General features: G+C 41.1%; 1 protein-coding gene across 1 annotated transcript in view; it reads right to left on the minus strand.

The window, feature by feature from the left end:
• Positions 1-17,364, minus strand: part of ZFYVE26 (zinc finger FYVE-type containing 26) — a 90,169-nt gene that overhangs the window by 46,213 nt on the left and 26,592 nt on the right. Inside the window, exons 18-21 of the mRNA XM_053474880.1 lie at positions 15,674-16,419; positions 15,150-15,346; positions 12,260-12,364; positions 10,411-10,533 (exon numbers count right to left, since the gene is read on the minus strand). Of these exons, the coding sequence (XP_053330855.1) occupies positions 10,411-10,533; positions 12,260-12,364; positions 15,150-15,346; positions 15,674-16,419 (1,171 nt within the window). The remainder of the gene's footprint in view (positions 1-10,410; positions 10,534-12,259; positions 12,365-15,149; positions 15,347-15,673; positions 16,420-17,364) is intronic.

Genomic DNA, 17,364 nt, shown 5'->3' on the forward strand with positions numbered 1-17,364 from the left:
GATCCGGGCCTGGTCCGTCGGTGTAGTGGAAAGAAAGGGGCCCGTACTTTGGCCCGGAGGAAAGTCAGGGTTGTTCCGAATAGGCATCAAGGGGGAGGGGTACGTCGTCAAAGCATGCGTCAAGTGTAAGGAGAAGATGCACCCATTTTTCAAAAAAAAAAAAAAAAAGGTGCCTCTCATACATGGGGAAATACGGTAGATAGGGGCTACAAGAGCCAGTCTAACGAAAAAGAGTGTAGTGAACAGAAGTATTTTGGGTCAGGAGACTCAGAACCAAGCTGCGCTAGATGGGGTCTGGGAGAATGCTGTTAGTTGAGAAGCTTCCCGAGGACAAAGGAGAAATTGAAAGAACTACATCATCATTTTAATGCTTAAGTAGCCCTTTTGTTTTATTATTAAATGTTTTGTGCACATGTTTTAAAACATGTAACAGTGAGCTAATTCAATTTCAATATACATGTTTTAAAACAACACTTTATTCATTATACATTCCCTAAAGAAGAACCCTGAATCCTTACATTTATATCTATTAATATAGGTTATAGATTTGTAAACCCATACATTTCATGATATATTACACATTTTTATCATTTCAGTATATTGATTATGTAGTTAATAAGGTATTCAACGATGAATATTCTAGAAATAATTGTTGTTTTTTTGCTCAAGGCATAAAATTTAGATTTTTATTTATTTTTTGCTCTCCAGGCTAGATCTGATACTTACTGATCAACATGTACATCAGACAATTCCATTATTTGGGCATATTATAATTAGTATATGCCCTAAAACCTTCCCATTTAAGACAAAAATCATAGAGATAATAAAGTTATAGAAGAGAAGAATAAGAGGAACAGGGGATTAATCAATTGCATAACTCTTGCAATATCCATACCTTTTCATTTATTATTTTCACAGGCATTTGGCCAATGCACCATAACTGACACCTCTTGTCTATGTGTAAAACTCTTCCTTCTTTTGACTAATCCTTTACCTAATCTTTCTACTATTTCACTATTATCCTATGATGAGTGCTAGTAATTACTGGTTGCATAGCAGTGAATGATCAAGACCCCGTAATCCCACATTGGAGTGGTATAGTAACATCTCATCTTCCTATTATATCCTATTCTATAGTAGTCTGTAAAAAGTTGGTTGGGATTGCAGAAGAAGTGGTTTGTTGGCCTACTGGGTTAAAAACTCATCTCTTCTGACTTCAGAAGCTGGCCCTGGGGGTTATATACATTTTTTTGGAGGTCTAGGACGGCAGTGGTCTTCTATGGAATTTGCGTCATTGCTTACTTCTCACTGATTCTGGTAGAAGAACACATTTTATAATATCTGTGCATTATTTAGTAACAGTCATCTAAAAAAGAAAGTACACCCTATTTGAATTCTATGGTTTTACATATCAGGACATATAAGGAACTTAGCAGGTCTAAAATTAGGTAAAGACAACCTCAGATGAACAACACATGACATTAGACCATGTCATGATTTATTCAATAAAAATAAAGCCAAAATGTTGAAGCCATGTGAGAAAAACACCCTTACTGCTTCCATAGGAATTAGGATGCTAAGTAGCAAACAGGTGCTGCTAATCAAATGCCCTTGATTAATTGATTATCAGCAAGTGTGACAACTAGGGCTGCAACAACTAATCGATAAAATCGATAATAATCGATAATGAAATTCGTTGGCAACGAATTTCATTATCGATTAGTTGAATCGATTATTATCGATTATAAAATGAGGGTTTTTTCAGAGCAAACGCACCCTAAAATACCCCTCATTATATAATCCGTGTAGTCTGACTCACAGCAGCAGCTCCTACTTACTCCCCCTCCCTGTAATCACTGTGACAACTGGCCCCGCCCCTTCCTTCTCCAGGCCGGAACCACATGGCTGTGACACTCATCTAACTGTAAGTATATGTGTATATATATATATATATATATATATATATATGTGTGTATATATATATATATATATATATATATATATATATGTATGTAATATATATATATATATATATATATATATATATATATATATATATATATATATATATATATATATATATATATATATATTTGGGCTATGGAAAGTTAGGGGAGGTGGGGGTTAATTTAGGGGCAGTTATGGTTAGTGGGGTGTTTAGGGTTAATTTAGGGGCAGTTATGTTAATAGGGTGTTTAGGGTTAATTTAGGAGCAGCTGTGGTTAATGGGGTGTTTGGGGTTAATTTGAGGCAGTTGTGGTTAATGGTGTGTTTAGGGTTAATTTAGGGGATGCTGTGGTTGATGGGGTCTTTAGGGTTAATTTAGGGGATGCTGTGGTTAAGGAGGTGTTAAGGGTTAATTTAGGGGCAGTTATGGTTAATGGGGAGTTTAGGGTTAATTTAGGGGAATCTAAATCCTGGGGGCAGTGAAGTGACATATCTGGGGGTATAAGGCATATACAGTATATAAGGCATATGTGGGGAGGGCAGTGTGGCATGTCTGGGGAGGACGGAGTGGTGTATCAGGGTGTATAAGGCATATCTGGGGGTAGAGTGGCATATCTGGGGGTAGAGAAGTGGCATGTCTGGGAGGCAGGGTGGCATGTCTGGGGAGGATGGAGTGGGGTATCAGGGGATATAAGGCGTATCAGGTACAGTGGCAGATGTGGGAGGCAGCGTGGAGTGGCAGATGTGGGAGGCAGCGTGGAGTGGCAGATGTGGGAGGCAGCGTGGCATATGTGGGAGGCATTGTGGAGTGGCAGATGTGGGAGGCAGCATGGCGTGGCATATGTGGGGAGGGCAGGGTGGCATGTCTGGGGAGGATGGAGTGGTGTTTCAGGGGGTATAAGGCGTATCAGGCACAGTGGCATGTGGGGGGTAGAGTGGAGTGGCAGATGTGGGAGGCAGCGTGGCGTGGCAGATGTGGGAGGCAGCGTGGCGTGGCAGATGTGGGAGGCAGCGTGGAGTGGCATATGTGGGAGGCAGCGTGGAGTGGCAGATGTGGGAGGCAGCGTGGAGTGGCAGATGTGGGAGGCAGCGTGGAGTGGCAGATGTGGGAGGCAGCGTGGAGTGGCAGATGTGGGAGGCAGCGTGGAGTGGCAGATGTGGGAGGCAGCGTGGAGTGGCAGATGTGGGAGGCAGCGTGGAGTGGCAGATGTGGGAGGCAGCGTGGAGTGGCAGATGTGGGAGGCAGCGTGGAGTGGCAGATGTGGGAGGCAGCGTGGAGTGCTGTGGTAGGCAGCGTGGCATATGTGGGGGGGCAGCATGGCATGTCCGGGAGGCAGCGTAGCAAGCCTGGGCTCAAATGTGCATATATTGGGGGGCTGGTTGGGAAATAAAGACAAGAAATGTATTATCAAAGTTTTTTTATTCTGCTGTTTGTATTTAACATCATTTGTTTAGTAAATTATTTTAAATAAATGAAAAATTTACATTCATTTTTTTTATCCGATTAATCGAAAAAATAATCGGCCAACTAATCGATTATTAAAATAATCGTTAGTTGCAGCCCTAGTGACAACCTCTTTAAAAGCCTAAGTTTTATCATTCAAGTGTGCGTGGTACCATAATGCCAAGGGAGAAAGACATCAGCAATGATGTTAAAGCAGAAATTGTTGCTGCCCATCAATCTAGGAATAAAAACATTCAAGACAATTGCAAATCTTCCCAGGAGTGGATGTCCAAGCAAACTCACCCCACAGAGAAACTGCAAAAAACCCAAGAGTTACATCTCAAACTCTACAGGCCTCAGTATGTTAAATGTTAACATTTACAACAGTACAATTAGAAAGAGACTGAACATGTATGGTTTGGAAGGGTTGCCAGCAGAAAGCCTCTTCTCTCTAAAAAGATCATGGCAGCACAGCTTAGGTTTGCAAAGTTGCATCTGAACAAACCACAAGACTTTTGGAACAATGTCCTTTGGACAGACAAGACCAAAGTGGAGATATCTGGCCATAATGCACAGTGCCACGTTTGACTATAACCAAACACGGCATATCAACAGAAACACCTCATACCAACTGTCAAGCATGGTGGCAGAAGGGTGAGGATTTGGGCTTGTTTTGCAGCCACAGGACCTGCGAACCTTGCAGTCATTAAATCGACAACAAACTCCTCTCTAGTGTTCTAGCGTAAATCGTGAGGCCATCTGTCCGACAGATAAAGCTTGGTTGAAAATGGGTCATGCAACGGGAAAATTATCCCAAGCACACTAGCAAATCTACAACAGAAAGGCTGAAAAAGAACATAATCAAGGTGTTTCAACGGCCCAGTCAAAGTCCAGACCTCAACTCGATTGAAATGCTGTGGCAACGCTGTTGGGCCAAAAATCTTCCACAACTATGTGAGAGACTGATACAGTCAAATCAATTACTTTTAGATATTGCTGCTTGATGTGGCTGTACAAGCTATTGCATCACAAGGTGTACTTAGTTTTTCACAAATAGGTTCTCCATTTTGGCTTTATTTTTGTTGAAAAAAATCACGGCATGGTGTAATATTGGAGGTTGTATTTGCATAAGTTCTAGACCTGCTAAGCAACAGATGATTGGCATGTCCTAATATGAAAAACCATAGAATTCAAAGAAGGTGTCATTTTTTTTTCACATGATTGTCGATCCTAACTCAGATTACAAAAGTAACCAAAGTCATTACTCAGTATAGATTGTTTTGTTCTTTTATCCAGATAAATGAACACATCATTAAAATCACATTAAGATTCAGATTAATTCTCATATTTAAAGTGTTCAATATTGTGTTTGTTATAACACTGTTATTGCATTTGTATTAATTCGACCATACATTTTAACACTATTAATCATTAATCTTCTGTCTAGGTTTATGGTTATGTGTATTATGGTTACATGAAGTTAGTGATAAAGGGGGGCTTGCCACATTCAAATGATATCTTATTTTATAGTTATATACTACAAAGAAATCATGCCTTATTTTCCTTCAACGTCAGAGCAGTTCTTTGTGAACAATTCTGGACTGGCCCTGAAGCAACCTGCCCCTATGTGCTAATGTGGCACCAGCCTAAATGGCACCCGGGAAACTCCCCCTTCCCCAAACTTCTGGACTTGTACACTTCGTGGAAAGCGGTGAGCATTCCTTTATTAAGCAGAATTGCAGAGGGGGTGGTGCCACATGAATATTCAGGAGCACGGTTAAATGGCCATAAGATAATATTTCCCCTACCCCCCAATTGTCTCCATGGGAGTGTTTTAGTCTATGAGTGATAATTAAGCCCTCGGTATAATGAAATACTTTGCCTGTGATAGTGCCTAATGTGCTTCACTAGCTTTCCTCGTACAATACTGATTGCTGACCTCCTGCTTGATCTTTGACTACGTTGACTGCTGCCTGCTCTTGATTTTGGCTTGTAACCCTGAATATTCTTATGCCGTACGTGTTGGTGATATTTGACTTTGCCTACATCTGCATTCTACCTACTACTTGCTTGGAAATGTAGCTGCTGTGGCCTTTCCCCAAGTGGACTCTTCTTAAGTGGACAGACAAGAGTTACACTGGAGTTAAACGGGAGGGAAACGACAAACAACATACCGAGGACAGTGCAAAGCAGGTAACCCACATAGGCACTTGCTTGCTGCACCCCCTCCCTACTATGAATCCATACATGTTTCCATGTCCTCTACCCACAATTTGCACAATCGCTGCAGCCTCCACGCCCCTTGACAAACCCTCTACAGTCCACATAACTCCATCCTGTCACGTCCTACCCAGGCTGCAGAGCTGCATATCTCGCTCTTGCTTCAGTTTCCTGTTTTGCTTCGATCCATTCCTGGATTTCCTTTTGCTCTGTTCTGATCTTCCATTCCTTGCTTCTGCTTCAGCTCTTTGCTTCAGCTCTGTTTCCTTTATAAGGTGTGCCCCACCCGTGTGTTCTGTTTGTCTCAGTCTGCAGTCTAAAGGTATGTCTCAGTGCTATGTGTTTGGTTTACGTGTTTGGTTTGTTTCGTACCACTGTCAGCAGGGATTAGCGTTAGGACCCACCGTCATTGGAGTACTTTGGCGTAATGGTGGGCTAAGCATACTATGGCCATAAAGATGTGACGGAATCTCCAATAGTTATCATACAGTCCTAGGCTAGTTTCTGTATTTATGTGTGTCAGTCTGTCCTGTATCCCCGGCAGCGGGGTGTCCTGTCCTGTCCTGTATCCCCAGCAGCGGGGTGTCCCGTCTTGTTCCCTGTTGTATGTATATCTTGTCTGGTTATGTTTATTCCTTGTCTTGTTCAGTGTTGTGCTCAGTAACATGTATATCTTGTCTGGTTATGTTTCGTGCTTGGTCTCCTCCCTGTGCCTTGCTTGTTTTGTTTCTGCTATATTTCTCTGCTTAGCTTCCATACTCCCAGCCTGCAGCATCCCGCACATGAGTCTTATGTGATCTCTCATGCCTGTTCCAGGGTGCCTGCAGGATTTGACCTGCAAATCCCCACCCCACCCTAGCTAACATGCCTTTCTGTTCTCTTCATACCCCAACATCACTAAACACGCACAAGTAATGGCATCCAATGCCCACAAATCACATTCCCATTTGTTTTCTGTCTGTATCCTTCTCCTTCTGTGCTCAGGTGACATTGAACGAAACCCTGGCCCCACCATCCCCACCTTCTTCCGTCCCCGCACACGCCGAACTAACACAAACCACTGCAATCCCTCCAATCTTAAACCAGTCCACTGCAACCCCGGCCCCCCTTTCTCCTGTGCCCTCTGGAATGCACGCTCTGTTTGCAATAAACTAACTGCTGTCCATGACCTTTTCATTTCTAACCACCTTAGCCTTCTTGCGCTCACTGAAACGTGGCTGACACCCTCTGACACTACCTCTCCTGCTGCTCTCACTTATGGTGGCCTTCACTTCAGCCACACTTCCAGACATGGAGACAAACAGGGAGGTGGTGTTGGTATTCTCCTCTCTCCTCGCTGCACATTTCAATGTCTACCACCAATTCCCTCTCTGTCTTTCTCATCTTTCGAAGTACACACTGTCCGCCTTTTCTCCCCAATTGCTCTTCGAGTTGCAGTGATCTACCGGCCTCCTGGCCCTACCTCTCATTTCTTTGATCACTTTGCTGCCTGGCTTTCCCACTTTCTTTCCTCCACCATCCCTCCACTAATCCTCGGAGACTTCAATATACCTATTGATGACCCATCCTCACCTGCTGCTTCCAAACTACTTTCACTCTCCTCCTCCCTCGGACTCTCACAATGGACTAACTCCCCAACGCACCGTGGCGGTTACCAAATAGATCTAGTTTTCTCCCACCTTTGTTCCATTTCTCAATTCTCTAACTCTCCCATCTGTCTGTCTGATCACAGCCTGCTCACATTTACTCTAGACATACCACACACACCCTCCCTACCAAAGAAACCACCACAAACCTACCGTAATATCAGCAACCTAAACACTCCACAGTTCTCAGATATATCCTCCTCCTCCTGTCCTGACACAGCCACAGATCAGTATAACCATACACTAGCCTCAGCCCTAGATACGGTTGCCCCTGTAACTGTACGCAATCCCCCACCCGTCCACCTCAGCCATGGCATTCCAAGCAGACACGCCTCCTTCAAAGGTGTTCACCTACAGCTGAGCGCCTGTGGAGGAAGTCTCGTTCACCTGAAGACTTCGTTCACTACAAATTCATGCTCCGCTCCTATACATCGGCCCTCCATCTCTCCAAACAAACATATTTCATTTCATTAATCACCTCTCTTTCCCATAACCCTAAACGTCTGTTCTCCACATTTAACACCCTTCTCAGACCCACAGCACCCCACTTGCCCTCCAACTTCTCTGCCCAAGAGCTTGCCACCTACTTCAAAAACAAAATTGACATCATCAGGGATAACATCCCCCATAGTGTCAATCATATGGTACCTCAACCTCCCTCTTCACCTCAATCGATCCTCACCTGCTTCAGCCCAGTTACACCCCTCGACGTTTCCAATGTCCTGTTGTATTCCCACCTCACCACCTGTCCCCTTGACCCTGCACCTTCACATCTCCTGCCACCTAGCTCTAGTGTCCTTACCCCAAGCCTAACCCACATCTTTAATCTCTCCTTGTCCTCTGGTGTATTCCCATCCTCATTCAAACATGCCATCATCTCCCCCATCCTAAAGAAACCTTCACTTGATCCCACATCCCCATCAAACTACCGTCCAGTTTCACTTCTCCCGCTAGCTTCCAAACTGCAGGAACGATTAACCTACAATCAACTGACAAACTTTCTCTCGTCAAACTCTCTACTTGACCCTCTGCAACCTGGCTTCCGTCCACAGCATTCAACAGAGACTGCACTGACTAAGATTACTAATGACCTCCTCACAGCTAAAACAAATGGCTAATTCTCACTGGTTGTTCTCTTGGACCTCTCAGCTGCTTTCGACACAGTCGACCACTCTTCTCCTACAAACCCTCCATGCCCATGGCATCCGTGACACGGCTCTTTCATGGCTTAAATCCTACCTTTCTAACCGTACTTTTAGTGTCTCATTTACTGGAACTTGTTCCTCTCCCTTACCGCTATCTACTGGTGTTCCTCAAGGCTCAGTTCTTGGGCCTCTGCTATTCTCCATCTACACTTCTTCACTCGGAAAACTTATTTCTTCCTTTGGTTTCCAGTACCACCTATATGCAGATGACACCCTACTCTATATTTCTGCTCCTGACCTTTCCCCCTCTCTTCTAACTCACCTCACTGACTGTCTATCAGGAATTGCACCATGGATGGCGTCCCGTTACCTAAAGCTCAACATCTCTAAGACCGAACTCATGGTAATCCCGCCATCTGCTATGTCCACTTTTCCTGACATCTATATTACTGTTGATAACTCCACTATCCATCCAACAGACCAGGTTCGCTGCCTTGGTGTCACCCTCGACTCTGCTCTCTCCTTCATCCCTCACATCCAGTCCCTCACCAAATCCTGCCGTCTCCACCTGAAAAACATCTCCCGAATCCACCCTTTCCTCACACAAGATACCACCAAGTTACTAATCCACTCCCTTGTGATATCCCACCTGGATTATTGCAACTCCCTACTAACCGGTCCCCCCCTCTCCCGCCTTTTACCACTTCAATCTATCCTCAACACTGCAGCTAGATTAATCTTTCTCTGCCGCCGCTCCTCATCTGCTGCTCCACTATGCCAATCACTTCACTGGCTCCCCATACCCTTCAGAATCAAATTTAAACTTCTAACCCTGACCTATAGAGCCCTCAACAACTCAGCACCCCCTTACATCTCTACCCTCCTATCCAAATACATCCCTACCCGCCCTCTTCGTTCCTGTCAAGACCTGCTGCTTTCTTCTACTAGTGTTACCTCTTCCCACTCCCGTATTCAGGATTTCACCCGTGCCGCTCCCCTCCTGTGGAATCCCCTTCCCCGTTCTGCCTCGTACACAACTTTCAAAACCTCTCTGAAAACCCACTTGTTCAGGGAAGCGTACAACATTGCTTTACAGTACTCCCAACCATCATCCTAATTACAGCCATCGGAACAAACGGCTTCAACACATCAGAAGCATATCAACTCATCTTCACCCAAGCTGTCCTCTCCTATTGTCTCACTCCCCTCAACCACCGGCTAGATTGTAAGCTCGCAAGATCAGGGCCCTCTTCTCCTTTGCACCAGTTTGTTATTGTATGTGTTCTTGTGTTTGTTTATAAATTGTTCTAATGAATGTAACAGCGCTGCCTCCCCTGTGATTTATTCTGCGACAGAGGGCGTTAAGGTTCAATTCTGCATCACAGATCTGCCCTTTATTATTGTATGTGGCTACAAAAACAGTATTTTCTCACACTCTCACTTTCTCAATGTCTCCCTACCTTCTCTTGCCAACTATGTCCCCCTCTTGCTGAAGTACTTCAAGAAGACAGAATAATGCAGACAGACTCGAGGGGTGCATAAATGCTTCTCTTTCCCTGTGAGTCTATCTGCAATATATTGGCTTTTCGGAGTACTTCTGCAAAAGGGCAGAGCCACGGCACTCATCACACGGACAGCCTCTCCCTTGTAGCTCCAATCGGGGTAGAGGGCGCGGATCCAGGCTCTGCCCTTTTGAGGAAGGGCTCAGAGAGAAGCGGATCAAAAAAAAAAAAAATAGAAGCACAAGAAACGGCAAGAGGAGAAGTGGAAATGGAAGAGAGAGCGTGTATCAGGGATATTTTTAAGAGGCAAGAAAAACAACTGCGTTTCTGGGAGACGTGTGACATTGTGTAAAAACGTACCACTTGCGCAATCCTGAATATCTCAATCCAGGTTATAGGCCACACTGGTAATTTAAAGATTTGGATTAGGGGGGAGTGCATTTTATAATCAGGACAATACGGTATATGATAAACATATTTTTCTCCTACACATCCAAACAAATTACCTGTAGGGATCTCTCTGTGTCTTTGTTTTGCAATAGATGCAGGAGATGCTCACAATGAAGACTGATTAAAAGCTCTGTTGGAATAGGATAAAACAATGCCCAGTCTTCACACAATACATAGTCCTGCAAAAGAAACAATAAAAAAATGGCAATAAAAGGTACAATAAGGACACGTGCACTGTGCTCCTTATGGATCCCTTAGAGTCCCTCTGGCTCACTGTACTGCGCATTCCAGGATGTGACATAACTTCCCGTTGCTTACGTAAGACAAAGACTATGGAGAGGGATTTGTTCAAACACCAGACGCTGTCAGATATTTTATCATGGAAAACATGTATTCTATATATATGTATTTTACATGAACACAAAATGGAGTCAGAGCCATTTTATTTTACTTAAATCATATAATGATTATTTCTTTCTGTCTTTGTTCCTTCTATAATTGAGAACAAAGAAGCATTCATGTATATAGATGCTTCAGTATATATGATCTAATTAGCGTTATCTTCCATGAGAAAGTTAAGTAGACACTACATATCCTTAGGAATGTAAATTGGAATGGGGGATACATCGTAAGACCACCAAAACCTAGTTTACTACCTAGGAGGCAACGTCTAGAGATAAGGGTGACCATGGATAAATTCCAAATGCATATGTAATGGTCTTAAGTTATTTCTTAGACCAGAGCGTCCCTTACAGGTAAATTAAGAAATTACAACGGTGTAAATATGAGTAGAATTATAATGGGTAAAACCCACCGTTATGATTGGATAATTCCAATCAAGAGGTGGAGGGTATGATAATAAGCCCTGTCTTTAAAAGCTTATGACTTTAATTATTTAAAAAGACGCACCATGAAAGAAAGGCACCCTGAAACAGACAGACCCTGACGGACTTATTCACCAAATTTACCCCAGAGAATTGGAATCTTAACATCCTGACACCATATTTTTACTCTTAGTTACTTTGAGTACTAACATATATAACTTATAAGTTATATTTCTTCCCACTTAATTTCTTGCCACTGAACCTGGATTAACTTCTACAAGGACCAGTTGGACCACAGCAACAAGTGGTGGTAATTATAATTGTTTTATTATTCTGAATAGAGGTGAATTTTGTCTTCTTCATATAGAATTCCCTGTTTCTGGGAAATAGCAAGTATTTGACATTATTGTATATGACGGCTTGTGAGACTGCAGCTTATAACCCGTGATAATGACAATAATGATAATGACAGGTATTTTTACCTGTAGATAAGTTTGACATCATTTGCATCTATTAGGAACTTCACTAATACTCTTATTTTGTCATATTAGTAGAACTAATATATAGATAGAGTTAGTGATCTTTTTATTACTGCCCTGATTATTATTATTATTGGTTGCTGAGTGGACTGGAAATTAAAGTAGTAATTCATATTGATAACTTTCGATAATATACTGTATTTTGACATGTTTTAAGAATTTTGTGTTTTATATCATGCACTGTGTGACTCATATAGATATTTTATAAATTGCGTTTACAATAAATAATATTCTTGATTGACTATCGTGGCGATATATATCTAATTTGAATTATAATTTTCGAGGATCTGAAAGAATTTAGGATCGGAGATAAAATATAGGGTATCTCTTTGTATTAATATTGTGGATGTGGTACTACAATAATTAATAGCGTCGTTATTTTGCGTGCGTGATAAAATATTGGTTTTGCCTATTTTGTCTCATTAATATCCCTAACAATGCGTTGTAGGACTGACCTCCGCATCACAGGACCAAATCATCCTTTCATGAGGCAGTGGCATAGAATTTTTGACTAGCAAAAGAGGCACAAATTCAGTCCATACCTTGGCTTCCAGTACGATACTAATGATCCTATGGGGGTTGTCCACACAGTCCTTTTTTAAATCCTGCCAGCTTGACCACATTAAATCCTTTTTTACCCCAAGTATCTAAAAGACATAAGAAGTACAGTATAGTTAAGTATCAAATACTATTAACATTTCTGTTTATTCATGTATTTTTCCTATAATTAAAGACATGTAATACAGGAATGCACTTCGCTTAGAGGCAAAAACACAAATAATATACAAAATCCTTACAGAATTAGTAAAGTTTAACTTTTATTATCAACTTAACTAAAAATAATGGCTACTAATATATACACACGCCATAGGCGCCTGCAGTTGGTTTGGGGCAAAAGCAAACCTTTTACTGTGATGAAGTAAATGTCAACGACCAGCATTCATGTTTGCTGGCAGACAATACTGACAGATTTGAGAATGTAGCTTGTTCTTGTTAAGAAAACAGACTGCTTTCTCAGAACTCTCATAAATCAACAGAAAATGTATATAAGTGAAAAAAAATAATAATTTATTAATATACCGACCAATAACACAGTTGCAACCCACAACCCAAGACTCTCTACAATATCCAACTGTAAATTCAAAACTAAAAAAAGCGGGGTGCTTGTGTAAAACTAAAAAGTATAAAAGGTAAAATACATGCAATAATAGAAAAGCAATCAGAGACAATATAATGGGATTGATTTCCCTTAAACAATAGATACTTTACTCTCAAAATAATCAAGTTAAAAATACCAGTGGTACAGTGGCTTTGTAAAGAACAGCGAAAAACCAGCAGCAAACAACATAAAAAGCACACTTACAAGGGAAAGTGCACAGTGAATACGTGAAAACTATGCGGTTTATGAAGTTCTAATGAGTTAGATTCTCAGTTTGCGCGCAAAATAAGGTGAAAATTTTGTCAAGTCGTTGAAATATAAATTGCAATGAAATAAGAATCTAAATATAACGTGCTTCCGTTTGTAAACATCGAATAAGGTGCAGCTGATGAAAATTCCAATGAGGTAGATTCCAAATAGGTGCATACTCGTTTACAGGTGTGATGCAAGGTGCGGTTTATAAAATACCGCATTGGCTCGATTATAGGCCGCACCCGATTATAGGCCGTACCCTTAAAGTTTGGTGCCATTTTAAAGAGAAAAAAAATATTTTTAAAGAAAAAATACTCATTAGTGGAATGGTAAAAACAGTATTTTACCTAGTACACAGGAATACATGTATTGTAACATTTTTGGTATCTATTACGCAGTTAGTCAGCATATGTTTATATTTAAACAGAAATTTGAAAAAACCATAGCCATTTTAAGGGCTGCCTTAATTCATAATGCACCTTACTTATAGATATTCCCCTCTGCCCCCTAGATATGCCTTATGGCCCCTATAAATGCCACTCTGTCCCCCAGATATGCCACTCTACCCCCTAGAAATGCTTTATGCCCCCTGATATGCCACTCTACCCCCCAGTGCCTAGCGGGGCACGCAGACAATCTCCGGCGCCGGCACTTCTGCCGGGGATTCTGGAGCACCGGAAGGTTATGTCACGCCGGTCCACCGTTATAGAAGCCCCGGCGGAAGTGCCGGCAGTGTAGGTTTGTCTACGTGCATCGCGCAGACGTCCACCGCCTGCCGGAGGTCACCTGCAGCGCTGCAGGGGATCTGGATCCTAATCCTGCTGCTTACCTGCAGCAGAGCTAAATGAAAAGTTAAAAAAATAAAAAAAAAAAAACACCCGCCAAGAACTACAAGTTACACATCCCTACGCTAAACCCCGATTATAGGACGCACCCCCACTTCAAAGACTTACAGTGTGGGAAAAAGTGCTGCCTATATTCAGGCAAATACGGTATATATTGCACTGAAAGATAATGTGTGGTTCCACCAGGAAACAATGCACTATGTGCAATATCTTTCAGATGGGTATTTAATCCATATTGCGCACCCCAATTTTCCTAATGAGGTAGATTCCAGTTAAATATAAAGTGTTTCTGTTTGCAGATGTAATGTTAGTTGCAATATAAAGTATGTGATCCTACAGAGTATGTTATAGTTATACTTGATATTGCAACTAACATTACATCTGCAAACAGGAGCACTTTATATTTACCTCATTACAACTTGCACAACATTTGCACATATCTAGTTTTTTTTGTAACTTAGTGCCTAAAGGGCCACAAAATTTCCATAATAAAAGTTGTGCCTAATATATGTCAACATATTATTTTCTCACAATACAAATTAAAGCGGTTTAACCACTTACAGGATCAAACATGTTTATTACTAGTATTGGATTAAAAAAAAAAAAAAAAAAAAACTTTTCCAAAGTAACGTGCCATTTTCTTTTTAATAGTTTGTTTTTTGCATAATATAATGTTTCACACAGCTACATATTAAACATTTTATATGTTCTAGCTGTATTATCTTAGCTAAATCTACAAGACAAACAGACTCCTCCTCATGATACCTTTTGCTAAATAATTGAATGGCTCAAGTTTAAATCCCCAGGCCTGACACTGAGTAATTAAAGACTATGGAGAAAATCATTTATATGGTGTAAACATGGCTTTGTTAGCATTGAGATTCATGCATGAGTCTGAAAAAAAAAAAAAAACCAAAAAAAAAAAACCCTATAGTCACAAACAAAAAACTACATGTGAGAATCCAAATAACAAAAAGATCCTGCAGTTCTTGGAACTTCTCGGGGTGGTGTGCTATATCACTGAAGTTCAAGCAGGTTAGTCATGTTCTGTCATTCTTCAACAGTTTATTTGCTTGCAGTACCTTAATATAAACAGTTACTTACACTGCATCATTGAAATACCTAGAACCCCATTAAAAAAGGAGTTGAATTACTTTAAAAACATTTTGAACTTACCTTTTGATACATTTCCAGTTCCTTTGTTTTACTTTGCAGGTCCCGTTTCAAATCATTATTAATATGCATTTCAGACAAACAATAATCTAAGATCTCTTCAGCGGCATCCAGAGGCCATTTGTCAAGAAAGCGAAGGGCCATGGTGCTCCTGAGAACAGGATCATTGACAGCTAAAAGGTATCTCCAACCATCCTTTTCTATTTGCAAAAAAAAAACAAAAAACGATCAAGACAAAAAGCGATCTCGTAATCCAGACGCATGATAATTCTATATACAGGAATGGTTAAAGGGCTGCTTCTATACCAACTTTAAGCTTCATTTTCCATAGGCCTTGACTAGTCTACATGCAAGCAAAATCATGAATTTTAGTTAAACCACAGCTGTTTGTTCATTGCATTATATTAGTGTCAGCCACAAGATCATCACAGCTCTCATAGCATCCACACGTTTAAGTCTGTGAAATGTGTCAACATTATTACGTGTACATATAAATTACGCATTCACACATGCACACAAAAGCATACCTTCAGCAGCGGCACAAGACAACAGGCCATCTTTGATTGCTTCAAGTCCTTCAATTTCACCAGTAAAACTATCTAGAATCTGGAACACCATTTCCCAATTCGTCTCGGAAACTGCCTTCTGAAAAATGTCGGCAATTATTTCAGTTGCTGTAGAAGAGTGAAAACCCAGAGAAATTAAAGATGTCCGTAACTTGCCGCGGATAGCCATGACATGTTCGCTACCATCCGGCAAGGCACTTAAAAAAGGTGCAGACATTACAGAGATTAATCTTTGCAGAACAGGAAAATCGGAAAGCAGCACATCGCACTCCTTTGCGATTTGGTCTGCCTCCAATGGATTCTCTTTCTTGTTACTTCGTAACTCCATCCACGACAGACTTGATTTAGGTGGCTTTTGACGTATGGACGCACTAAAGCAGGCCATTGCTGCTGTCAATTTTGACTTCGATTTTAAAAAGTTCAGGGTTGTCATTGTAAGAAAGTACTGGTTAGCATCAGACATGGGAGATGATTGTTTCATAGAATGATTAGTCCCCGTATTCAGTCCACCACATGGAACCAGGATTTGCATATCTGGTAAAGAGGCTTCCACACACCGTACAGCCGTTTGTGTAATATTATCTAGCAGGGATCGTGCCTGGATACTTTTCATTGTGTTCCAGAATAACAAAGGCTCGCAACAGCAGTCCGCTATAACCTGCTCCACGTTCAACAAAAGGTTTTCATTGTCCAGCAGCGACGACAGTCTGTAGGATGTAATCAAAGGTTGAATACATGTATTAATGTATCATGGTGCGAGGCTTTCTTTAAACTTTGCGACTTTAATATTGTATCTTGGAAAACCTCTAAGACAAATGTCACTAATATCAAAAACAAGAAACTTTCAAAATGGAAATGCGTGCTGATCTACTGGAAATATTTTGGAAAGGGGCAATATGACTGATGATTATATTGTGAAGTTTTATCTCACAGATAGGTGTGAGATAAACCATTTCAGCTCCTTAAATCCAGGATGCAATATGAAAGGCCAATTCCAATAAGGTCTGATATGGCCCTTTATAATTTATAGTTTAATTATTGTGACAATTTAGTTATGCATCATGCTAAGCTGCCTCTACCCTTCTTGCAGGAGGTCTCACTGGGATTGATCCATAGTGAAATTGGAAAAAATAAAATATTCATTAACCCAAGATGCTGCCCGAATGTGGACTACACCACAGAAATGCCAAGACCTATCACATCCATCCTTTACAATAGTATTTTTTATACTTCAAGCATAAGGGGTTTGAGGGGGTTTTCATTTGACATGTAGTGCTATGACAATGGGATGTAAAGGTTTTCATTTTATTTACCGTATCGGCTCGATTATAGGCCGCACCATTCAAGTTTGGCGCTATTTTAACAAAAAATTTATTTTTATAGAAAAAATACACTGTGGAATGGAGTGGAATGGTAAAACAGTATTTTATCCAATAAACAGGAATACATGTATTTTAACATTTTTGGGATCTATTATGCAGTTAGTCAGCATAGGTTATAAACAGAAATTTGGAAAACCAGTAGCCATTTTAAGGTCCCCCTCCCTTATTTCATAATGCACCTTACTTCTAGATATGCCACTCTGCTCCCCTAATATGCCTTATGCCCCCCACATATGCCACTATGATACCTAGATATGCCACATCAGGGAC

The sequence above is a fragment of the Spea bombifrons genome, chromosome 9 (assembly GCF_027358695.1).
Source record: "Spea bombifrons isolate aSpeBom1 chromosome 9, aSpeBom1.2.pri, whole genome shotgun sequence".
Classification (NCBI taxonomy): domain Eukaryota; kingdom Metazoa; phylum Chordata; class Amphibia; order Anura; family Pelobatidae; genus Spea; species Spea bombifrons.